The sequence below is a fragment of the Pyrus communis genome, chromosome 2, assembly GCF_041283825.1.
Source record: "Pyrus communis isolate YQ-2024b chromosome 2, ASM4128382v1, whole genome shotgun sequence".
Lineage (NCBI taxonomy): Eukaryota > Viridiplantae > Streptophyta > Magnoliopsida > Rosales > Rosaceae > Pyrus > Pyrus communis.
The window spans coordinates 3,612,994-3,639,289 of NC_142566.1; the positions used below are offsets into that span (position 1 = coordinate 3,612,994).

At 39.4% G+C, this 26,296-nt stretch overlaps 1 protein-coding gene and 2 pseudogenes across 2 annotated transcripts; all 3 read left to right on the forward strand.

Moving 5' to 3' along the window:
• Positions 1-8,563, forward strand: LOC137746426 (CO(2)-response secreted protease). Of its 2 annotated transcripts, XM_068486446.2 has the most exons (11): positions 84-308; positions 458-570; positions 708-805; positions 3,703-3,855; positions 4,882-4,993; positions 5,193-5,730; positions 5,804-5,904; positions 5,994-6,236; positions 6,497-6,611; positions 7,207-7,420; positions 7,636-8,563. In XM_068486446.2, exons 1-11 carry the CDS (start codon positions 201-203, stop codon positions 8,184-8,186), a joined length of 2,346 nt encoding a protein of 781 aa, XP_068342547.1. In that variant the 5' UTR covers positions 84-200; the 3' UTR covers positions 8,187-8,563. The 2 variants fall into 2 exon arrangements, with proteins under 2 accessions (XP_088537870.1, XP_068342547.1); XM_088681744.1 differs by lacking the exon at positions 708-805 and having other exon boundaries at positions 1-308.
• Positions 8,564-10,890: 2,327 nt separating this feature from the next.
• Positions 10,891-18,119, forward strand: LOC137748024 (putative F-box/FBD/LRR-repeat protein At4g03220; annotated as a pseudogene).
• A 2,319-nt stretch (positions 18,120-20,438) lies between these two features.
• Positions 20,439-22,475, forward strand: LOC148698363 (uncharacterized; annotated as a pseudogene).
• The last annotated feature ends 3,821 nt before the right edge of the window (positions 22,476-26,296 follow it).

Consider the following 26,296-nt stretch of genomic DNA (forward strand, 5'->3'; position numbering starts at 1 on the left):
GCTCATGGCTCAAGCTTCTTGATGGGTCAATTAAAAAGCTTTCACTTCACACTGAGCCTAGCTACAAAAATGTATAACTTGATTATATAAGCAAACTTTCCAAAGAACTCAACCATACATTATTGCTTTGCCAAACCAATTCACTTAACTGATCAGAAGAAGAAGCACAAGCACTCACATTCGCAGATTCAGCTGCTTCCATGACTAATTCCCTGGTTGTTCTCCTTCTCCCTTTTCTCTCTCTACCTTGCTTTTTCCTCTCTCTCTCTGGTGCCACCATCACTGCTACTTCAACTCAGATTCCTAAGGTAACTTTGAATTATGGGTTCATATCCAAACTGTCTTCTGATTAATCTTGTTCTCTGTTTGGTTGACGAGAAAATGAATACGAATCTTGTTATATTTAATATATCTAAATCAAAATTCTTTTAATTATATGTCATTGGTTATTTGGCAGCATCATGTGGTTTATATGGGAAGCTCATTCTCAAATGGAAATGCAAGAGATAATGGAGCTGATGAAGCTGCAGAATCTGCTTATTTGCAAATGTTGTCATCCATTATTCCAAGGTTAGTTCTTATCATAATCTATCTTTATGACATCATAAACACCAGCATAAACTTAATGAATTTTTGGATTAATTCTTCATCAAGGAATCTAATTTTACTGCCTATTAATTAATATATCATGTCTCTGTATCTGCCAGCCATGAGATTGAAAGAATATCTGTAATCCACAATTATAATCATGCTTTTAGAGGATTCTCTGCCATGCTTACAGAAACTGAAGCTTCTATTTTATCAGGTAATTAAGTCCTTTTGTAAGTCTACCATTTCATTATATATATCCCCTTTTCATTGAGGAATCTTATTTGACGGACAACTTGTGGTACTCATTACGAAACCGTTTATATATTTACTTTCTAGACCTTCAAATTAAGATCCCAATCCTTTCATGAATTGTTTATTTTATTATTTTACTGATGAATCCATCAAGGAAAGAAGCAACAGCTCTTGCAGAAATACAGCTAGCTTTTTCTTAAAAATAAAAAAATTTATAAATCGCTTTGATTTATGCCACTGAAATTTATATAGAACAAATACAATAGACAGATCCAAGATCTCTAAAACACATGTTGGATGAGTTGTTGTGCTAAGGAAAAAATAAAATATTATTGTTATTATTATCATGGTTATTATTATACAAAGCCTTTATCTAAAAGAATTCTCATTTTTTTGATAAAAATGGGAACTAGTTGTAGGGCTCATTATACATTAAACTTTAATGATCCGAATCACTATTTTTAAGTCTTCATTCATAGATCATCCTTGCAAAAAAGTAATTCAATCTGAAATCATTTACTCATTTGATTGTCATGATGAGATTTCAATGTTTTTTTAGAATATAGTGTTTGTCAATTTCTTTGAACTTAATTAGATGCCTCAAATATTTCCGATTTGGCTAATATTTTGCAAGGATAATCTATAAAGTGCAACTTGAAAAATAAATGGTTAGAATCATTGAATTTCGATGTAGAGTAAACTCCACAACTAGTCCCTATTTTTACCAAAAAATGAAAATTCTTTAGACAAAAGGCCTGTCTTATTATCTTATATATATATATATAGATAGATAGATAGATTTATATCTACACACTTTTTACTAATTACACTAGAAGATGAGTACACACTCTGTGTATGTGAACAATTTTATTTTGTTTTTTGTTTTTTATTAAGGATTGTGATTAGTTTTTAAAATTTTAAAAAAGAGTATGAGACACTGATGATGAGATAATTTATCTTGGGGATTATTATTGGCACTCCAAATTTCTCATTTTACACTCCAAACTTTATATATTTAGAAAGAAAAGTTCACTTGTGAGTAGTGTAGAATGAGATTTTTGGAGTGCTAATAACACTTCCCTTTATCTTAATAAGTGCATATTTTTTTGTCATAGAAAAAATAGGTATATGATCGTCATTTTCTCAAAAAATGAGGGTAAAATAGGAAAAATAGGGATATGATTGACAAAATTAAAGCCTCTTCAACCGCCAACCTCCTCCCACGTTCTCCTCAAGCGCAATCACTTCAGCTCATTCAAACTATCCAAAAAACATCATGATTTCACTTGCCTATATGAAAAAATGATGGTGAGACAATTTATCTTAATAAGTGCATATTTTTATCTTATGTAAATATTGTGTATCAAAAGTGAGGGTAAAATAGGGAAAATAGGGATATGATTGTCATTTTTTCAAAAGATACAAAATTACTATTTTGCCCTCCTTATGTAAATATTGTGTATAAAAAATGAAGGCAAAATAGGAAAAAAGGGGCAAAAAGTTCAAAAGATACAAAATTACTATTTTGGCCTCTTATGTAAATATTATGTATCAAAAGTTAGGATAAAATAGGGAAAATAGGGATATGATTGTCATTTTCTCAAAAGATACAAAATTACTATTTTACCCTCCTTATGTAAATATTGTGAATCAAAAGTGAGGGCAAAATAGGAAAAAAATGGGCAAAAAGTTCAAAAGATACAAATTTACTATTTTGCCCTCCTTATGTCAATATTGTGTATCAAAGTGAGGGAAAAATAGGAAAAAAAAGTGGCAAAAAGTTGACAAGGTGGGTTCTTTTAATAGTACTACTAGCATATGGGCACATACAAAGTGTGAGAAAATTTTTTATTTTTGTTTTTGAAATAGAAGGAGAGAGGAAAAGAGTAATAGAGAATGTGAGAGTGGGAAGTTTTTTTTTTCTTTTTTTTTTTTTAATTAGAGATATGTTATGATTAAATGTAGGTGAGGCTTTGATTTGGTTGTGTGAAATTACATTTCTGCCCCATATTTCTAATTCATGTTTTGTTTCAATTAGAGGGTTAAATTGGTAATTTCATAGAATTTTGATCAACAATGAGTGTTTTATTAATTAGTAGAGATAGAAAATGCGAGTGATATATTAGTATAACTGTATACAACCGATGACATGATAAATTTGTAGAAAGAAAATGGTGAAGATGTGCTTGTTTTTCATGAGTATGTTGTTTGACTTGGGTTTACGTTATGTTGGACCTCCTTCCTCCCCCTATGGGCAGCCTAGTAGTAGCTGATGGTTTCGTAGGCGTTAGTAGGCCCAAGAATGACCTGGTCTAGTTTTTTCTTTGGAGAAGTTGCCTTTCGAATGGGGTAATATCAAGTGAGGATTATATTTCTTATTACATTTGTTGTACAGTACCTGTAGAAAATTATAATAATGTGCATCCACATTGTATTGAAGGTTGACAATCTCATTTTTGAGACCCTGACTACTTTGTCTTCATTTTCTTTGTTTTGAGTACAAGCGATATTATACATTAATTTACGTTAAGAGGAGGGGATGAGAAGGTATGAACCCGAAATACAATAAGTTGAGAGGAGACCCTAACCACCATAAACAATTCACCACTTGCCACGGTCTGTTTATATGTTACTAAAAGCTCCTAGCATGCTACCAAGGGAGAAGTGTTTAGACTTGGAGTATTAATTCTCTTTCTAAAGGGTAAAACCCGAATAAAACTCATCGCGTAATCAACTTAAAAAATATTTCATTGGCACATAAAGTAGAAAGTTTGTAATGAAATTATTGTTGGCTAGCTTGGTTATGTTGCTTAGCCAAACTCCCTACCCCCAATATCATTGTATTGAAACATGTTGCAGGCAATGATGGTATCGTTTCAATCTTCCCGGACTCAATGCTCCAACTACATACAACTCGTTCTTGGGATTTCTTGGAGACGGAATTGGCCAGGCCATTAAAGAACAAATATCTGCACCCATCAAGTGATGTTATAATTGGGATGATAGACACAGGTAACTCCATTATCTGTCAGTTTCTTTGCCCCAAATAATTCTTTCTTGTTTCGGTGTTTTTCATTTATGTGGGAGTGGGGTTGGGGAGACTCAACACAAAATCGAGACAAGTGATGTTTTAAGATTCATACAACCGGCTATCTTTAGTGAGATGAGACTTTGTTGTTATTGTTGGGGTTGGGAAAAATAGCTGGCTAAAAAAAAGTGTATTTGAATGGGTAATGGGTATCTACGCAGATAGGGTTAGGCAGTGCGCCTGTAGCCTTGTACCTAAGTTCGGACCTTCTCCACATTAGAGTAGTTTTGAATCGCTTTGTGAGAAGGAAAAAATGGTATAATTCGCATGTTATTACAGTAAGCAATTAATGCATTGATTCAATATTATCCATGTCAACAAAAAGGAGAGAGGAAAAGATCAACCATAGCTCGGCTTTGTGTAGGAAGGGAAATGAAGATTCTTGATTTTATAAATATGAATATTTTGGAAGGATTATGAAGGAGAACTAGACATAATTGCTTTCCTCCCTTTTCTTTTACATGTTTAGCTCTACTTTGAAAAAAAAATATATAATGATCAAGTACAAGTATGATTGAACACGTAGATAGAAATAGGATCATCTGCTGATCTTTGTTCATACGCGTTCAAAGGTTTAAGTGTTTCGGGTTTGGTTTAGTATTTAGGTTGGAAAAATGATTAAATGGTCGTATAAACGACGTTGTTTAAGGAGAAGAAGAATTTGGGATCAACTGGTATGTTCTTGTTTTCTATAAGCTAACTAAAAAGTTATAACAATGGCTACTCCACAGAGTATATGGAGTTAGGCATTCTCGTGCCACATTTAATTGTATATGTTGAGCCAAATCCTATTTTTGTAAAGAACAATTTATTCGGATCAGGAAAATAGTACAGTTTTTTCAAACCAGTTGAAGGATAGAGTTTTACATTGCATTATTAGATCGGTTAAATCTTTAGCAACTCCCTTCTGTAGAATAATTTTGTTTTGTTAATTCAATGTGTTGATTAAGGGATATGGCCTGAGTCTCCGAGCTTCAGTGATGAGGGAATTGGTGCAGTCCCTTCAAGATGGAAAGGAGTCTGTATGGAAGGCTTGGACTTCAAGAAATCTAATTGTAATAGGTGATTTTATTGTCTCACATTCTATCTAAACACTGCATTTACAGTGTTAATCGCTATTTCAGCTGGCTTATAATTAGAAAATTAGAGAGAAAGAGAGAGAGAGAGAGAGAGGAATTCAAATTAATGTTTCAGAGTTTATTTTGAAAGTTGATAGGTAAGATACTACATCTTGATTTCATTACATTTTTTTTTGTCACAGAAAGTTGATAGGTGCAAGATACTATAATGTTCCGGTGACAACAAATGGTGACCAGAGCCATTTAGCCAGTACCAGTGGCTCACCAAGAGATTCTGTCGGCCATGGAACTCACACTGCATCCATAGCAGCCGGTGTGCAAGTTCCCAATGCCAGTTACTATGGCTTGGCACAAGGTACAGCAAAGGGAGGCTCACCGTCAGCTAGGATTGCATGCTACAAGGCATGCTTGGATGTTGGTTGCTCTGGTGCCACCATATTGAAGGCTATCGATGATGCAGTTAGAGATGGAGTAGACGTCATATCTATTTCCATTGGGATGAGCTCACTGTTTCAGTCTGACTACTTAAATGACCCCATAGCCATCGGAGCATTTCACGCTGAGCAAATGGGAGTGATGGTAATTTGCTCTGCTGGAAATGATGGTCCCAATCCTTACACTATTGTAAACACAGCGCCATGGATCTTCACCGTTGCAGCTTCTAACATTGATAGGGATTTCCAATCTAATATCATTCTTGGAAATGGGAGAACATTCACTGTAAGATGTTTACTCAAGTCCTGCAGTTAGTTTCTTGCTTATACAAAAGTTTCTAATATCTAGGTTCTAATAGGGTTCTGCCATCAATTTCTCCAATCTCACTCGTTCAAAAACATATCCCCTTGTATTTGGAAAAGATGCCGCTGGCATTAACACGCCTGTATCGGAAGCAAGGTGATCATAATTCATCATCCTCCGGCCTCTTCTTTTTTGGGAAATTTTAATATTTTAATAAAGTATATGGTTTGGCACTTCAACTGCAGAAATGGCTATCCGGGATCATTGGATCAAAAGAAAGTAGTTGGCAAAATAGTCGTTTGTGTTGATGATGACCCGGCTGTTTCACGGAGAACCAAGAAATTAGTTGTTGCTGATACTAAAGCCAAAGGGTTGATTTTGATTGATGAAGCTGAGAAAGGTGTACCTTTCGATTCAGGCATTTTCCCATTTACAGAAGTTGGCAATATTGCGGGGCTTCAGATCCTCAAGTACATAAATTCTACCCAGTAAGCATTCAAACCATTTATGTTAAGAAATTTATGTGTTTTGGGACCATTTTTACCAGCTCAGTTTTTCGGTTTGCATGTTCTTGTCGTGTGGTGCATTATTCGATATTATGTGCTGCTAAATATCCGATAAATTCCGGTCAGACCTATGTGATAGGGTGGTTCCTTGCTAAAGGATATGGTCATTGAATTTGAGCCTCTATTACGACAATCTTCATACGCATCGGTTACGAATTACTATTTTTATGCCATAACAACAGAAAACCAACAGCAACGATTCTCCCAACAGTTGTAGTTCCACAGTATAGACCTGCACCGGCTGTTGCATTTTTTTCATCGAGGGGTCCTGCACAGCTTACAGAAAACATTCTCAAGGTTATTTTCTTTAGCTTGCACCTCTTTGTTTTTTTTTTTTTTTTTTTTTAAATTCACCTGCACCTTAACATTAGATACATCCGTGCATGTTTAATTTGATGTACATTCCCAATTTTACAGTTCTCCAAACATTTATAAGCAATGAACCGCGGCGAACCCTCAGACGACCTATCTAAGATTAGGGGGGAGATCCTCAGTAGTGGTGACCCTTTCACTCTTCCAGGGACTGATATAGTCGGAAACCATGATTTAGTTGGATTCTCACTAAACCTTGTAACTCTGAAGCAAGTGTACAGACCCGATGAAATCGGACCATAAAGGCTTTACATTCCACGTCGATGAGATCAGATAGACAAATATGAACTTGTTTGATCTGCCTATAAGCTAGTCATTCACTTGTGCTGAAAAAATGACGAATTTGATCCACATAAGTTGGTTGATTTTTAGTCAAGTCTGGTCGATTTTTAGTTGTTCATATCAAAACTTTGCTCATCCAAACCACAGCATATTGGATTACCAGGTTTCGATAATGTACCAGTATTTGTTTGCAAAACTAACTGCATTTACTTTTCGTGTTTCTTTATGTGCTATTCAGCCTGATATAATGGCTCCAGGAGTGGCCGTTTTAGCTGCCATAGCTCCCAAGAATGAAACAGGGACAGTCCCAAATGGGAAGAAGCCATCAAAATTTTCCATAAAATCCGGGACATCAATGGCTTGTCCACACGTAACGGGGACTGCTGCATTCATCAAGTCAGTGCATCGTCAATGGACTACTTCCATGATCAAATCAGCCCTTATGACAACAGGTATTCTTTTGACTTTTCGACATCTTGTGCAGCCATTCTATGTTAACGATATTGTGTGCATCAATCTTTCTTTGATTTCAATGCAAAATATTTAGGAAGATACTTCACGAGAATTACACGGTTTCCTAACCTAGATTATACTCGTTTGAGTTTATTTCCACTTGAAAGTACCGGCACGTAGGAGATACTTATATCGACCTCTTTTCTTGTTTCAGCAACCATTTACAACAACATGAAAATGCCTTTGACAGACAACTCTAACCACTTTGCAAATCCACACGAGGTGGGGGTCGGAGAAATAAACCCACTTAAAGCTCTTAACCCGGGACTTGTCTTCGAAACCAAAATAGAAAACTATCTTGAATTCCTTTGCTATTACGGCTACCCAGAGAAGAATATAAGATTTATGTCAAACACAAAGTTCAACTGCCCCAAGATCTCTATTGAAGAACTCATCTCTAACATCAACTACCCGTCCATCTCCATTAGTAAGCTCAACCGGCGCCAACCTGCAAAGGCTATTAAAAGAACCGTGACCAATGTTGGAGCCCTGAATTCTACGTACATTGCCAAGGTTCAGGCTCCTGTAGGCTTAACAGTCAGTGTACTCCCGGAGAAGTTAGTTTTTGCCGAGGGTGTGAGGAGGGTGTCTTTCCAAGTGTCATTTTACGGCAAGGAGGCTCGTAGCGGCTACAATTTTGGGTCCATAACATGGTTTGATGGTCAACACTCAGTTCGTACTGTGTTTAGTGTGAATGTTGAGTAAAGTCGGAATGTGAAAGTGTTAACTGCTTGGAGTGATCTGAAAGATAGAGTTCTTTAATGTCAGGAGGGGTAAAATGTAAAAGAAAAGGAAGACAAAAGAAGGATAAGTATTTTATGTCATCACAAACCCGTTCCCAATATACATAAAGAAAAAGAGTTAATTCGAGTTGCAGGCTGAGGCTCATTGGTGCTGCGTAGCGCGAAAAGATGAGGTGATGTTTCAGCCTTTTCGATCTAATATACAAATCCCCCAAACCTTTCGCCATCTCCTTGTCTCTGTCTCTTTCATGTTTTGTGTCCACTGTGCCATCCGGCCGCTGTTTGACAATGTATTTTTGCTACTGTTATTTATAACTTACTTGATTATATTTCCTCATCCATTTGGACAATGAATATTACCTTTTTGTTAATATGTTTTACTTAAATTTGGTATTGACAAGGTTTCGGAGCCTTAATTGTCGTTGTCAAGTAATCTGCAGCCCGAAAGAAAATGTGTAATCTCTCATTTTTGAGCTTAGCCCTGACAACTCTGAAAATCAAACTAGTACCTTCATCGTATAGATGTATATTGATCTAGTTAGAGCATTCAGCAAACCAGTCAATTGTGACATCCCACATCGCCCAGGGGAGTGATCCTTATATGTATATTCTCATCCCTACCTAGCACGAGGCCTTTTGGGAGCTCACTGGCTTCGGGTTCCGTAGGAACTCCGAAGTTAAGCGAGAAGGGGGCTAGAGCAATCCCATGATGGGTGACCCACTGGGAAGTTGCTCGTGAGTTCCCAAAAACAAAACCGTGAGGGAATGGTAAGCCCAAAGCAGACAATATCGTGCTACGGTGGTGGAGCGGACCCAGGAAGTGATCCGCCCCGGGCGGGGATGTGACAATTTGGTATCAGAGCCTAACCCTGGTCGCGAGTGTGCCGACGAGGACATCGGGCCCCTAAGGGGGGGTGGATTGTGACATCCCACATCGCCCAGGGGAGTGATCCTTATATGTATATTCTCATCCCTACCTAGCACGAGGCCTTTTGGGAGCTCACTGGCTTCGGGTTCCGTAGGAACTCCGAAGTTAAGCGAGAAGGGGGCTAGAGCAATCACATGATGGGTGGGTTCCGTAGGAACTCCGAAGTTAAGCAAGAAGGGGGCTAGAGCAATCCATGATGGGTGACCCACTGAGAAGTTGCTCGTGAGTTCCCAAAAACAAAACCGTGAGGGAATGGTAAGCCCAAAGCGGACAATATCGTGCTACGGTGGTGGAGCGGGCCAGGGAAGTGATCCGTCCCGGGCCGGGATGTGACATCAATGGTAGCCAAACAACTGAGACATTAACATTGGTAAGTGCAGGAGAAAGTCCATATAGCAATCCAGACAATCAGTTATGGCCTACTTATCAAGAATAACCATTTGCAAAGCTTTCAGATTGGGGGCAAAAATCTTGACTGAACTTCCGCTGCAATAACCCTTGTTAAGAACACTACTAACATACAAACACAGAGACAAGGTGTGAAGTGAATGGGGAGTACAGGTGCAATTTGGACGGGTTGGATGGTCAACGCAATCATAATTCAAACAATTCGGGTTTGGGTTTGACTCAGTTCATGCTGGTTTTGCCGGGTTCGTGTTTGCCAAACTTTGAGTTCGATTTTATAAAACCTTACTTTCATTTCTTTCTTTTTCTCCGTTTCCTTCTATGTTGTTAGTGGCCTTGACCTTTATTATATAGGCAAATGAATGGGTAATGACATCATTGCTTACACAGACATAATATCATTGTTTGCATATGCATGATATCATTACTTGCACATATATGATGTCATCCACTCAAGCCAAATAATGGACATCGATATTTACAACAATTTTATGAATTTGACTCTTTTTTATAAAATATTTAATATCACTAATAAAAGGAAATAATAATAATAATAGAAAGGAAAAAGGTTGGCAGTTTTAACTTCTCTCACTGGTCTTATTATCTTTCCCGCTTCGACTCATCATCTCGTCTGCTCTCACTTCTCAAATCTCAAAGCTCTCCATCTCCTCCGCTTCGACTCTTCGTCTCCTCCGCTCCTTAATGAAGGTCGAGGGGAGGCGAGAAGATCCTTCATTGAGGTATGATCTCAAAAACCCAAAACCCTAACTGCCAATCTTCCCTAAATTAATTATCTGATTATAAATTTTCTAAAAATTTATTAGTTGTTTGCTTCTGCATTACAACACTTCTGTAAAATTGTGTAATATTCATATCCTAAATCAGTCACAGTTCATATCCTGAACTTGAAGTAATCAAAAATATCCTGTCAGGGTGAAAATTTGGTGCTCTGAAATACTCTTAATCTTTGGTTTTTCACTTAACTGTTCAATTGGATGGATTATCAATTCTAAATACTTCATCAATTGTATTACCTTTCTGGCTTGTCGTTCCCTTGTCTGGAGGGTGAGCCTTGGTGCAATGTAAATGTTGTTTGTTTGTGATCTCGAGTCATGAAAGCAGCGTCTTTGCAAAACAAGGTAAGACTGCGTAGATAGACGTTCTCCCCAACTCTCGCAAAGCGGGGAGTTTTGATGTTTTGGGGTTGCCTTTTTTTTAGTATAAATTTGGTGAAGGTTGGTTGTGTCCTTTTAACGTTGCAGGTGAAACATATTCCTTGTAGCTGCACCGCCTCCGCTTCCAACGGTCCTATATCGAAAAGGAGTAGATCATCATGCTAAGCAAGAAGTTTCAGTCAAGTACGAGTCGTCGTCACGCTCACGGAGATTGTGGTGAGGGTATAACAGACAGATTCAGTAATCTTCCAGAAGAAGTTGCTCATCATGTTCCTTCCTTTCTCCATTTCAAAGACCTCGTGCAAGTTGGTACTGTGTCCAAAGGATGCTTAAAATTTTATCTATCAGTCCCCTCAGTGAATTTCGATGCTGTTGTAAAAACCAACCAGAAGCGCGTAGAGTTCATGAGTTCTTTGGATAGGTGATTCATCGCGGTCACAATAAGATGCAGCGCTTTTCCATTTGTTGGAAGTTCTTTAGTAGCCAAACTTTAATTAAGCACTCTGACGTGCGTTTTCGGATCTTCACGTGGATAAACGGTGCTGTAAGGTGCAACGTTGAGGAGCTGCAACTTGATTTCTCAGCAAAGGGTACCGTCACATTTGCGTTACCGTCTTGCACTTTGCGTTCTGTATCTTTACAGTCTCTATCAGTGCAATGTTTTAATATGATTCTTCGAGCACCCTCCTTATCTTTTTCGTGCAATCTCCTTTACTTGAAGTTGAGTTTTGTTCGCATAGTAGATGAGAGATTTTGCAAATGGATCTCATGTACCTGCAAATGCATTAAGGAAATCGAACTTTTTCACAGTAATGGGATAGAGAGTATCACCATTGAAAGCTTGTCTTTGGAATCATTTAAGCTGGCTTCGACTGTCCTCCTCCATCTTTGTTGGTATTCAAAGTTTACTAACTCAATACCAAAATATGTGGGTGATAAGTTTACAAACTCTATCACACCTCTCACTTTCACTCTCAATAAAATTGGACAAAGAAATAGAGAAAGGAGGGAAGCAACAAGCTTTGGTAAAACACTTGGACTTTGATATATGAAAGAAGTAGCAAGCTTGGTGATAACAAACACTTTGAAATATTAGAAGAGTTTACAACTCTTAAAGCTTACAAGCTGAAAATGAGAATGGAAATGGGATTTGGATGGGATGATTTAAGCTTAGCAAGATGGCCTATTTATACAAAACAGAAATTGATAAACAATGCAACAACACATGCAATGAATGGGGTGTTTAACATCTTTACACCCTTTAAAACACATGCAAGAACTTTGGACAGTCTAGCACACATATGCAGCTATCTTTCCAGCTTGCAATCAACACTCTTTCGGCTAATACACAGCAGCACACTGCTGTCTTCCTGCTAGCACATCACATGGCAGCACACTTGCTGTCTTTCATCACCATTTCAGCTAGCACATGGAGGAAACTTTAGTCTTTGTAGTTGCAGCATGTGTGGATACAACCTGTAAAGAAACTAACAGCTAGAAGCAACCTTTTACAGCTTGTTTTTATTTGAATTTCCAACACGCCCCCTCAAATCAAAACGCCTTCATGCCTAGCATTTCACGCAATAACCGGAATGATTCAACTGGTAGTGGTTTAGTGAAGATGTCAGCCACTTGTTCCTTTGTGTGACAATAGACAAGCTCAATTGTCTTTTGCTTCACATGGTCCCTTAGAAAGTGGAACCTGGTATCAATGTGCTTACTCCTTCCATGTTGGACTGGATTCCTAGCAAGCTTGATAGCTGAGATGTTATCCACATGAATCACAGTCGATTCCACTTGTGGATGACACACTGACTTCAACAGATTTCTTAACCAAATTGCCTCACACACGGTTGAGGCTACAGCAACGTACTCGGCTTCACACGATGACAAAGCAACAATTGATTGCTTCTTTGAAGTCCATGAGAAAGCTGTTGATCCTAGAAAAAACACATAGCCAGTTGTGCTTTTCCTTTCATCTTGGTCACCTCCCCAATCACTATCTAAATAACCAAATAATTTTGCATCTTCACCAAAATTATAAAATAGACCATAGTTTAGAGTACCTCTTATGTACCTCAAAATTCTCTTGGCGGCCAGCCAATGAGACTCCCTTGGTGTTTCCATGTATCGACTCACGAGTCCAACACCATAAACTATATCAGGTCTTGTGATTGTAAGGTACCTTAGGCTTCCAACCAAGCTTTTGTACACGGTTGAGTTTACAAACTCACCTTCTCCTTCCTTGGACAACGTCAATCCAGTTGCAACTGGAGTGTTGACAATATTACACTTGTCCATATTGAATTTCTCCAATATATCTCTCATGTACTTTTGTTGAGAGATGTAAATACCGTCACTTTCTTGCTTCACCTCTATGCCAAGAAAGTATGACATTAATCCATTGTCAGTCATCTCGAATTCACTAAACATGGATTGCTTGAACTCACAGAACATTGCTTCATTATTTCCTGTAAACAACAAGTCATCTACATAGAGACAACTAATTAAGAACTCCCCTTTTTCACCGTTCTTCATGTAAACTGAATGCTCGTATGGACATTTCTGAAATCCATTTTGGTGAAGGTAGTTGTCAATCCTTGAGTTCCAAGCTCGTGGTGCTTGCTTGAGGCCATACAAAGCCTTCTTCAAACGATACACCTTTTCTTCTTCTCCTTGTACTTGGAAGCCTTCCGGTTGTTCCACGTACACTTCTTCCTCAAGAACTCCATTAAGGAAGGCTGACTTGACATCTAATTGATAAATTTTCCATTTATGATGAGCGGCAAGAGAGATTAGCAATCTTACCGTGTCAAGTCTTGCAACTGGAGCATAGACTTCATCATAGTCCATTCCATACTTCTGTTTGTAGCCCTTTGCTACAAGCCTTGATTTGTACCGATCTACACTCCCATCTGCAGTGCGTTTGATCTTGTACACCCACTTAACACCAATAGCCTTCTGATTTGGTGGAAGCTTTGTCAACTCCCAAGTGTCATTCTTCTCGATGGCATGGATCTCTTCTTCCATGGCTTTCTTCCAACAATTTTCTTCCACAGCTTCATTGAATGAGAGAGGCTCATGGTCTGCATAGAAGCAGAAAAAATTGGTTTCTTCTTCTTCTTGTCCATAAATCTCTGTGAGACTCCTTAACCTCACTGGAGTTGAGGAGCCGCTTTCCTCACTAGATGTAGGACCACTCCTTGCAATTCTGTGCACTGGAGTTGTTGTGATTGTTTGAGCAGGCTGTTGCTCAATAGGTGGTACAACTTCTGGTTCTTCAAAATCAGTGGAGACGATCTTCTCTTTACTGACTTCTTTGTTGTTCCACTTCCATGTCTCTTCCTCACTGAAGATGACATCTTTACTAACCACTAGTTTGCCAGTTAGTGGGTTGTAGAGCTTGTATGCCTTGGACTCTTCACTATAGCCCACAAACACACACTTTTCACCTCTATCATCAAGTTTCCTCCTCTTGGCTTCTGGAACTTGAGCATATACAACACACCCAAAAATTCTTAGGTGTGTAACATTCGGCTTGTATCCACTCCAAGCCTCTTGTGGTGTCATCCTCTTGACACTCTTTGTTGGACATCGATTCAACAAATAAATCGAACAAGCTACAGCTTCTGCCCATAACTCTTTTGGCAAATTCTTCTCCTTAAGCATGGACCTTGTCATGTCAAGGATGGTTCGATTCTTTCTTTCGGCTATCCCATTTTGCTGTGGGGTATAGGCAGCAGTACGTTGATGCCTAATTCCTTGCTTCTTGCAGTATGCTTGGAAAGCATTGGAGGTGTACTCTCCACCTCTATCTGATCTCACAGCCACAAGCTTGTGGTTACTTTCAGCCTCTGTGAGTACCTTGAACTCCTTGAAAATTTTTAGGGCAGCTGACTTCTCCTTGAGAAAATAGACCCAAGTTTTTCTACTGAAATCATCAATGAAGGTAATAAAATACCTATTACCTCCATAAGACATGGGATCCAATAGACCACATATATCTGTGTGCACCAACTGCAGTGGTGCCTTTGCTCTCCATGTATCACCAACAGGGAACGATAGTCGTGCTTGCTTGCCAAGCACACAACCTTCACATACTTGGCGTGTGGCTTCAATCTGGGGTAAACCATGAACCATTCCTCCACTTGACAACAACTTTAGGCCATTGAAATGAAGATGGCCAAATCGAAGATGCCATTTCCATGACTCATCTTCCATCACACCGATGTTGCAACTCCCAATCTTTGTGTTCAACTTCAACGGGAACATTCGGTTCTTTGACATTTGAACACGTGCAATAAGTTTTCTCCTTGCATTTCTGAGAGTGAGAAACATATTCTCCATATGTATAATGTACCCTTTCTGGAGAAGTTGACCAATGCTTAGAATGTTGCTCTTCATACCTGGTATGTAGTAGGTATCGGAGATGTATTCTTCTTTACCATCCTTCTGGATGATCTTGATTTTCCCTTTGCCTTCAACTGGCAACTTTGAGGAGTCACCAAGACTTACAGATCCATAGGCCCCATCTTTTAATTCGGCAAAAAACTCCTTCTTTCCACACATGTGATTGCTTGCACCAGAGTCCAAATACCAAACATCTTGTTGGCTACTGGAATTATGGTGTGCTAGCAAGACTGTAAGTTCTTCATCAGTATTTCCACTTGATTCTGCCATGTTGACATGCTCACCATTTTTATGTGAACATTTATTGGCATAATGTCCATATTTCTTGCAATTGTGACATTGGATATGCGCCTTTCCTCGAGTAGATCTCCACTCTTGAGACTGACCTCGATTTTGTGCATAGCCTCGACCTCTTCCTCGAGCTCGTCCTCGACTACGGTTAGATGAACTCCCACGACGTGAGTTCCACTGCCCACGACCTCCATTTGGTTTGTCAATATTCAACTTTGACTCCAAAGCTTGCTCTAGCGTGTGGGGTTTGCATTCTTCTGAATGCGTTGCTCATGAACTAGGAGGGATCCTAGTAGCTCCTCTGCGCTCATCACCTCCAAATCCTTGGATTCCTCAATGGCAGTCAACACATGCTCAAACTTAGATGTGAGTGACCGGAGTATCTTCTCCACAACTCGTACTTTATCGAGTCTCTCGCCATTTCTCCTCATCTGATTTACTATCACAATGAGCCTTGAGTGATAGTCGGAGATGCTCTCCCCTTCATTCATGTGAGCAGTTTCAAAATCTGCTCGAAGTGACTGTAACCTCACTTTCTTGACTCGATCTACTCCTTTGTAGATTGTACTGAGTGTATCCCATACTTGCTTGCTCGTTGTTGCTTCTGCAACCTTCTCGAACATTGAATCTTCCAAACCCTGGTATAGAAGATACAGCGCCTTTTGGTCCTTCTTTCGTAAGTCCTTGAGAGTGTTCCTTTGATCCGCAGTATATAAGGCTTCTTGCTCGGCAGTGGGTACAACATACCCACTACTGACAACTTCCCATAGCTCCTGTGATCCAAATAATGCTTTGAATTAGATGCACCATCTTTCATAATTTTCTTTCTTCAATGTGGGAACTTGGAGTTGCAATAAATTGGACGCCATAGCTACTGCACTTGCCAGAATGGTATTCTAGCTCTGATACCAATTGTTGGTATTCAAAGTTTACTAACTCAATACCAAAATATGTGCGTGATAAGTTTACAAACTATATCACACCTCTCACTTTCACTCTCAATAAAATTGGACAAAGAAATAGAGAAAGGAGGGAAGCAACAAGCTTTGGTAAAACACTTGGACTTTGATATATGAAAGAAGTAGCAAGCTTGGTGATAACAAACACTTTGAAATATTAGAAGAGTTTACAACTCTTAAAGCTTACAAGCTGAAAATGAGAATGGAAATGGGATTTGGATGGGATGATTTAAGCTTAGCAAGATGGCCTATTTATACAAAACAGAAATTGATAAACAATGCAACAACACATGCAATGAATGGGGTGTTTAACATCTTTACACCCTTTAAAACACATGCAAGAACTTTGGACAGTCTAGCACACATATGCAGCTATCTTTCCAGCTTGCAATCAACACTCTTTCGGCTAATACACAGCAGCACACTGTTGTCTTCCTGCTAGCACATCACATGGCAGCACACTTGCTGTCTTTCATCACCATTTCAGCTAGCACATGGAGGAAACTTTAGTCTTTGTAGTTGCAGCATGTGTGGATACAACCTGTAAAGAAACTAACAGCTAGAAGCAACATTTTACAGCTTGTTTTTATTTGAATTTCCAACAATCTTAACCTATGTGGTCAAAAACTTGAAGCAATACGATTAGATTGGACATTTGGTACTTCATCTAAAAGCCGCTCGTTAAAAATCTGTGCCCTCCAATCTTAGAAAGTTGAGATGGGAAGGCAAATTGTTGATTAGCCAAAGTCTAGGAGAATTCATGAGTTTAGAAAAAGTTCAGATTTTTCTGAAGCCTGAGGTAAATGGCTATGACAATTTATACCAGGTTCTTAGCAGTGTGTGCAGGGCCAAAGTTCTTATTCTGAACGAAGAGACCATTGAGGTAAATGGACATAGCCTTTACAGTCTATAACCTTTTGGTCAAGCTCTAGTGTATGTAGTGACTTCAGAAACAAGAGTGTTTGAATGTGTGACCAATTAATGCTAATTAATCTGGATTTCTGGTGTTATTCTAAGTATGTATAGCATTTAATAGGATTCTTTTACTTTTTTTCTTCTGTCTTTGCTTTTGGCTTCTTCTCCTTTTTCTACTTAAGATTCTTCGCTTGAATATTTGCAGGTTCTGTTCACGGAAGGCTCCAGGCCAGCACCATTAGATGATATACGTTATTTGGGTATGCATTTGAGGTGCTTAAATAATGAACTAGTTCCAGCAGTGGTCTCTCTTCTTAGAGGAGTCCCTAATTTGAATACCTTGAATATAGAAAGTGGACGAGGCAGACGGGAAACCAATCCTATGGTAAGTGAAAAAGTTGGTGTTAACTCTCAATTCTCTCCTTTCCTCTTCCCCCCTCTCTTCTATTTCCTGATGCAATTTCTTCAATCGGGTGCATTGTAAATCATCATCAGTTTATAAAGTAGTTATCCATTTTTCCATATGATATTGTTTGGTAATGATTGCTGGTTTCCATGTGGCTTTTCAGTCATCTGCGTTTGATATGGGATACTGGAAATCGCAAAACCTTGAGTTTGTTTATCAGCTTGTGGCGGTAAGGATAAAGCTCTCTGATACATCAAATGAAATTGAGCTTGCAAGATATGTTCTTGAGTATGCCCAGAATTTGAAGAAAATGACCATACTTTGTTCAAGTTTCCAATAACCAAGTGATGTCCAAGGGAAGGTAAGCAAATGCAAGATGTTTTCGACGGCTTTTAGTGTGATTTAGTAAAGTGTTTGATGATGAAAAAAGGGAAATCATGCCTGATTTGCAAAATAAATTTTTGCTATTTGTAACCATAGTGTGGATGTTAATATTTACTATATTATTGGCTGTATTGTCGGATATTTTTTAATGCACCGAGTATTATTTTAAATCTATTAGTTCTATAGTACACAGAACAGAGTTGTCTTACAGTCTAGCATGTCCACAGATATTGTAGTAGGTAGAGATTAAGAAACAATCTGATTAGACAGAAACATAATACAGAAAGCTGCATTTTATTGACTTTGTCATATACATCAGAAGCAGGCTAGAACAGGCTAGTATAGATGACAGAATTAACCTATCATTTATGAGTGGTGAGACCAGACTTGATCTTCTCAATGGTACCAACTTCAGTCCTAAATGATTTGGCGAGGATCGCATCATCAATTCCAGTGGCAAACATCAACACTGGCACTGAAACTCTGTCAGCATGTCACTTCCAAATGCTGAAATGGCATAGGCTGGTAATTGAGCATCTGGGTTATACTGATAATGAACTAATCCCTTAGGAATCACAAATAGGTTTCCAACTCTAAGCTTTTGGGTGTATAGAATGTATTTCGTGTCCACGAACCCTACTTCCAAGGAACCACTAACAAGGAACAAAAGTTAGGCTGTGTTGTTTGGTGGAACTATAAAGTCGGAAAGAATGCCCGATCGCCGACTAGGACCCTTTTGGAAATGGTCAGGGCAAGTACTAGTATGATCACTAACTGAAGAACTAATCTCAAAGCCATGCATGGTAGATGAATACTAATTAGACCTGAAATTAGCTTGTGCTATAGAGCTGTTGGTATTCAGTTTCAAATTGCCAGTTTATTGTGTTGTAATTTACTATGTTGTTCCTCTGTTTTCTTCTTTTTGGCCTGATTGAAAACCACAAGGAGCCATTTGCTTGTATATGAGCTGTGTACACATCTAAACAATTAACTAGAAGATCAAGTTGACTGAATTTCTTAAGATGGTTGAAGTGAGAGGAGTTGCAAATCACAGAAGTTGACTTTGTATATTCTATTAGATTTTTCTTCGGGTCAACTATTCTTGTAGATTGTGATGGTATTGCTTCGCTAATCCGTGTTAGGATGGGGAGTGTTGTCTTTCTATTGCCAATTGATTTTGGGATGAAATTTCAACTTCGTAATAGTATTAGAACAGGGTTGTCATGTGTGACGTCTAATGGCCACACACTCTAGGTCACCCAATATGTTTTGTCCATGTGTTTGCCTTCAGTGTTGGCGTGTCACCACACGTTTAGGGTGTGTAAGGATGTAAAGTGCATGGAAAAGTGAAGAGACCTTGCATATACTTAAAGGAATTGGGCTACTCTCCTTATTGTCAATCTCGACTTCCTTTGTACTCTGTCTGAGTCCTTGGCTTATCCATCAGGGCAACCCTAGTTCCTCTTGCAACAAATCACCATTTGTTCAGAACTCGGTGCATCCTGAAAAGCAAGCACCTGTGGAAGTTGCACAGCGTCCACATTTGAACACATGTTTAGTTTCTGTAAAATCAAAATAAGACGGATTACAAGAAAACAATAAACAAATACCTACGTAGATGGGGATTTTAAAAGAGATTTTAATATCATCTCTAAATCAACCTAATCATCTATGATTTGCGGAACCTCTTTTTTGCCCTCCTTTTAAATGATGTAAATCAGAACTTTTTTGTTTGTTCTTTTTATCTTTTTAAAATTTTTAGTGGTTAACCTGCTATCTACATCCCATTAAGTTGTATTGCAGAATTCTTTTGATTCTCTTTGATAATTTTGATAGGTCTTTCAATTTTGTGAAGATTGCTTCGATTCCTCATGGTATGAGTTCAATTTTTTTTTTTTCCGTACGTATAAGAAGGATCGTCCCTAACATAGAATTCTGACTCCACCACTACTGATGTTTGCATTGTTTATCTTTTTCTTTGAAACGTTTTCACCAATTTTCATGGGGTGCATGGATGAATGGATGGAGAATATACTCTTTTTATCTTATCATTTTTCAGTTTGATTTTTACGATTATTAATTTACAATTTTATCATTATTAGAAACAATGTCTTCTCTTTCAATTTTTTTTTTTTTTTTTTATATAATTAGGGATTTATTGAAAGATTTGAACTCAAAAAAATAGAAGGAAATAGGCGTATCATATTTAAAAAAGAATCCTTGTTGCCCAAGTAATCAAATTTGTACATAATAAAGAGGCATATCATCAAATCCCCCCATACTCCGTGATATACTAAACCCTAATTCAATCATGAAACGAAGGCAAACCCTCTCCATTCTTAAAGCATGCCAAAACCAAAATGTCAACCTTTCACAAATCCTCAAAAGAACGGCTCCCACTACTCTTCTCGGCCCTCCAGAGATCAGAGTACTTTCCACGCCGCCGTTGTCGCCACCTCAGCCCCAACCGCCCTCTTCTAGCGATCCCTTCATTGACCTTATGGCTGCAAATTTCAGCCATACTACGATTCAATCGACGCGGCCAAGACCCCTAGTGGGCTTGATTGAGAATAACTAGCCCACCTTCTTGTCCTCCGGTAAACCTTGCCTTGATTTCTTCTTCCATGTCGTACCTGCCACGCCTGCCTCTTATGTGAATGAACAACTGCCACTGGCCTGGTCACACAATGCCCTAACCACCCTCAAGCCCATCTACAACCTTCGGGGCGTACGCGGCATTGGAAAATCCGACAAGGAGGGGTTCTACAAGGCGGCGTTTTGGCTCCACCAGAAGCACCCCAAAACCCTAGCGTGCAACGCCGCGTTTGTCGCCCAAATCGGCTTCTTTAAAGACCTTCCTGAGATTCTCTACCGCCTTGTAGAAGGCCAGGAGGTGAGGGAAAACTAGAAGGCTGAGTAGTTACAGAAAAAAAACAATTAGCAAGCGTAGCCCACAGCTATGAATGTGATGATACAGGTCCTAAACAAGGTAAAAGAGGTGAAGCTGGAAAAAAAAAAAAGAGCTGGCATGAAGCCTACAGAGGTTCGGGTGATGAAGGATTTAGAGAGGGGGAAATTGGAAAAGGCAAAAGCAAGCGCTTTGAGGAGAGAGAGGTTCATCGCCCAGACCAAGAAGGCTTTTGAAAGGTACCAAAGTGATCTAGATTATCGGTTTTTACACGAGCGAGTTTCGGATGTTTTTGCCAAGTGTTTGAATTACGATATTGCAAAATTGAAGTCCTCTAAAAAGAGTCCTCACTTCACTCTGGGGGCCAAGTGGTGCCTTTCCCTCGACTCCCCCTATGACCGCACCACATTGTTGTGCAAAAGCATTGCAAGGAATGTCTTCCCCAAAGAATTGTACACAGAATGTCAAACAATTGAGGATGAACATTACGCATACAGAGTGAGAGACCGGCTAAGGAATGAGGTTTTGGTGCCGTTGAGGAAGGCCCTGCAATTACCCGAGGTTTATATGAGCTCTAACCAGTGGAGCTCCCTTCCATACAATCGAGTGGCCTATGTGGCGATGACTCTTTACAAAGAGATCTTTTTGTTGCATGATAAAGTGAGGTTTGAGAAGTACTTGGAGGATGTAGAGGCAGGAACATCCAAGATTGCAGCAGTGGGTGCATTGCTTCCTCATCAGATCATACATTCTTTGGAGAAGGGAGATCTTGGTGGAAAAGTGGCTGAGCTCCAGTGGAAGAGAATGGTGGATGACATGTTAGAGCACGGGAAGATGAGGAATTGCATGGCTGTATGTGACGTATCGTCAAGTATGTCCGGAACACCCATGGATGTGTCGGTGGCTTTGGGGCTTCTGGTGTCTGAATTGAGTGAAGAGCCATGCAAGGGGAAGGTGATCACTTTCAGTGAGCGGCCTCAGCTGCATTTAATACAAGGCGATGACCTTCGGTCTAAGTGAGAGTTTGTGAGGAATATGGATTAGGGAATGAACACTAATTTTCAAAAAGTCTTTGATTTGCTTCTCGAAGTGGCTGTGAAAGGGAATTTGAGGCCAGAACATATGATAAAGAGGATTTTCGTATTTAGCGACATGGAGTTTGATATGGCTTCACAACATTATTCCATGTCTTTACCACATTATAAGTGGGAGACGGATTATGAGGCAATACAGAGGAAGTTTAAGGAGAAGGGGTATGGAGATGTGGTGCCACAGATAGTCTTTTGGAGTCTTAGACACTCAAGTTCTACGCCCGTGTTGGAGATGGAACCGGGGGTGGCGCTGGTGAGTGGCTTCTCCAAGAATATGCTCAAGTTGTTCATAGATAATGTCGGGGAAATTCGCCCAGACCATGTCATGGAAGCGGTCATTTCTGGCAGAGAGTACCAGAGTCTGGTTGTAGTGGATTGATTTGATAGTCATCATCAAATCTGTTTCTAGTTTTCTTTCCTTTTTCCTTGAAAATAAAATTCGATGTTAAAACTTTTACAGTTTACTTCATTTTTCAATTTCGTACCTGGGGAAAAGGAAAACCATATGTTTTTGCTCTCTGTGATTTCTGCGTATTCAGTTCCTAGCTATTTTTCTTTGAAATGAATCGAACTGATGTGGAAAGCATATTGCATGAGGTAAATTTCAGATGTTCTTATTCAGCAATGATCTAACACACGCACATGCATATACACAATCGTTATTGATTGTACCGATTTGATTGTTTGTTGGGAAATATATTGGACCATATGAGTTTAGAGTTAAAATCAAGGGCATCATTTCATTTAAAAAGCCGTTAAATTTGTTCTATGAAACTCAAAATTCGCTTCACATTGTCTTGTTTTTGTTTTTTGTGAAATCCCGTCCTGAAATTTATTGTATTTTATTCTTACTAGTAGTGAAATCATTAGAATGCCCCTGAGATGCCACATAGGTCTTCCACGTGGACCTCAATTTTCCTTTCACTTTTCCACTCTTATTTTACTTGTCACATCCCGGCCTGGGCCCCCATCACAACCCGGGCTCGACTCCACCGTAGCACGATATTGTCCACTTTGAGCCCCTACCACACCCTCACGGTTTTGTTTCTGGAAACTCACTCGAGAACTTCCCAGTGGATCACCCATCATGGGAGTGCTCTCGCGCGCTACTCGCTTAACTTCAGAGTTCCCATGGAACCCGAAACCAGTGAGCTCCCAAAAAGCCTTGTGCTAGGTAAGGATGAGAATATACATATAAAGCTTACAGGATCCACTCCTCTGGACAATGTGTAGTGTTACATTAATACTCTCAACAAAACATAAAATATAATCTCAAATGCATTAAATGTCTTTTTTTTTTTTTTTTTTTTTTGTGTATTAAAAAATGACATATGACTTACGATAAGGTAGAAAGATCCAATTGCAAAGATTAGTTGCTAGCATTTATCAATACTGATTTTACTAATTCCAACTTATATCTCTCATATTACATAATCCAACGAGTCACTCAAGTAAAATTTTGAATGAATGAACCAAATGGTATTATGGTAGGGACTGTTCCTCTTCCCAAAACAATGAGAAAAGAATTCTGCTTCCTCTCTAATTAATGGTTTGTCCAGAGCGAATAAAAAAAAAAAAAAAAAAGAGAAATATTAAGGGGATTATGTGGTATTGCATGTTTTTTATACAATATTTTATAATGTTGACATGAAAATTGAAATTAACTGTGAGATGACAACGAGTCTATGAAAAATTCTACTTTTTAGGAGTCCCATGGCATTTCCGAAGGAGAGAGGCTACCTCTCAGTTGACTCAGTTCTGTACATTCTTTTGGATTTATACCAAAGTTAATACATTTCCTATAAGAGTAAAGGAAGTTACCGGCTATCCACTTCAACTCACAACCACTTCACTATTACGTAGCTGCAGTAACAGTAAGTCAATGCCATGTATTCACACAAGTAACTCAAATATTCACGACTGGATGTTGCAGAATGCTACAAATTAACCCCAAGCTCCTGTTTGATGTCCTAATGATGTCACGCTATGGTACCTGGTCGGCACGCAACTTATTGCTTGTAGGGCACGATCCCAGTTCCTTTTCAAGTTGTACAGACGGCTGCTTCTCATCTCCAGTAATTTCTACAAGTCCGGCCATCCCCCTCAACCTCGACTCTCTCAGTCCCCTCGATCTGGTCTAAACCGGCTTTTGGTCTGTTAAAACTGAATACGGATGGAGCCTTCAATGCAATGGGTGGTATCGAGGTCCTACGGGTGTGATTCGAAACCATTTAGTTTTGGGTGACTTTGTGGTTGCTTTTTCTCGCAGGCTCTCCCTTGTCACTAGTCCTGTACCAGTTGAAGAGTTGGCTGCAAGAGAAGGAATCAGCTTGGCCTTCAGCATAATGCTTCCCCATACAATATACACCCTAGTGATTGAAGATGTGAAATCCAGTTTACGATCCATTTCTATCCCGAATCGTTCATGCCCGACGGTCAGCTGTTGTCGTATTACGGACGGTCAGCTATTGTCGTGGATCATAGATTGGTCAAGTTAGCCTTAGTAAATGAGGTTCCAATATTATTGATGATATTGTTTTCCAAGATTGTAATTGTTATTTATCAATAAATCACTATTGTTTCGTCTAAAATTCAAAAAACCATTATATATTGTGCTCAATTCCAAAAAAAGAAAAAAAAAAAGAGAGAGAATTCCCACTTGCTATAATATTCCTGAAATATCATAAAATATTGATAACACAACTAGAACGCAAGTGCTTAATACATATTAGTTTGGAATGTGTTGGAGATATTGCACATTGCTTTGTAATATCTGATAAACCGACTCCAACTCCGTCTATGTCTGTTGCACAAATAGACTTCCAGTCTAACACGACATCCCAGTCCAACACGGAATCCTCACCGCTTGCTGCACCGCTTGCTGCAGATCATGTTTTGTCCTGATTCAACTACTTGTAATCCTAGTTCTACATATGTATGACTTGTAATCCTATAAATATTAATGCACGACGCTCACTCGATTATTGAGTTGAGATTTATAATTACTATCTTTCATGGTATCAAGAGCCAGCGTCTCACGACAAAGGTTCATATTATAATTTTTTTTATGTTCTTCTCCGTCTTCTCCAGTTATGGCGTCTTCTTCCTCTGCTACTGCTGCTCCCTCTGTCATGAATTTTCTCACCATCAAGCTCGACCGCAACAACTACCCTCTCTGGCGTGCTCAGTTCCTTCCCTTGCTGCGCAGCCGCAACTTACTATCTTATGTTACTGGTGAAAATCACTGCCCATCTGCTTTTCTTCTTGATGACAATGGTAAACTCACAGACAAGGTCAATCCATTATATGCTGAATGGATACAGACTGATCAGATGATCCTTTCTTGGATTACGAGTTCCCTTACTCCCAAGGTTCTTGCTACAATCGTCAACAAAATTGATTCGGCTTCTGCCTGGTCGTCTCTTCAAGAACGGTATGCTTCTACGTCTCAAAATCGTATTATCCAAATGCGTACAGAATTGATGAATACTGCTCATGGTAATCTTTCTATTGCTGACTATCTCGACAACGTCAACGCCATCGCCGACAACCTTGCTCTTTCTGGCGCCCCCGTCTCTGACTCCGACTTAGTTGCCATTATTATGAGTAAAGTAGGTCCACAATATGAGACCACTGTTGCTTCCGCACAGGCTCGTGACACTCCCATCACCTACAATTCCTTGGAAGCATTATTACTGAGTGCCGAGCAACGTTACAACGCCTTTTCTCTTCCCTCTGATAGCGGCACCTCTGCTTTTGCTGCTGTCCGTGGCGGTCGCGGTGGCTTCCGTGGCCGTGGTAATTCTTTTCGTGGTGGACGTTGTGGAAGCTTCTCCCGTGGTGGTGCTGGTAACTTCTCACGCCCAAATTTGGCTGCTCATGACTCCGGTTCTGCTGCCCCTGCAACATCCACCTCTGCAGCTCCTTCCCGCGGGTCATCTTCTTCCTACAATGGACTTCTTGGTCCAGCACCTGGCTCCAGCACATCTCATGGTTCCTTGCCTGTTTTTTCCTCCTCTGGGCATATTCAATGTTAGATTTGTCAACGTTTTGGGCACTCGGCTATTGATTGCTTCAATCGTCTCAATATGTCCTACGAAGGTCGGGTTCCCTCCTCTCGTCTTCAAGCCTACACAGCTGCACCATCTTCCCGTGCTTCCGCCGCTGCACCCTCTGTCCAGCAATGGCTTTTTGACTCCG

What these genes read in the sequence shown, in the direction of transcription:
- LOC137746426 (XM_068486446.2), top strand. Translation starts at nt 201, where the DNA reads ATGACTAATTCCCTGGTTGTTCTCCTTCTCCCTTTTCTCTCTCTACCT. An exon ending in CTTCAACTCAGATTCCTAAG is followed by an intron (nt 309 to 457) that starts GTAACTTTGAAT and finishes GTTATTTGGCAG; the next exon opens with CATCATGTGGTTTATATGGG. An exon ending in GAAATGGGAGAACATTCACT is followed by an intron (nt 5,731 to 5,803) that starts GTAAGATGTTTA and finishes AGGTTCTAATAG; the next exon opens with GGTTCTGCCATCAATTTCTC.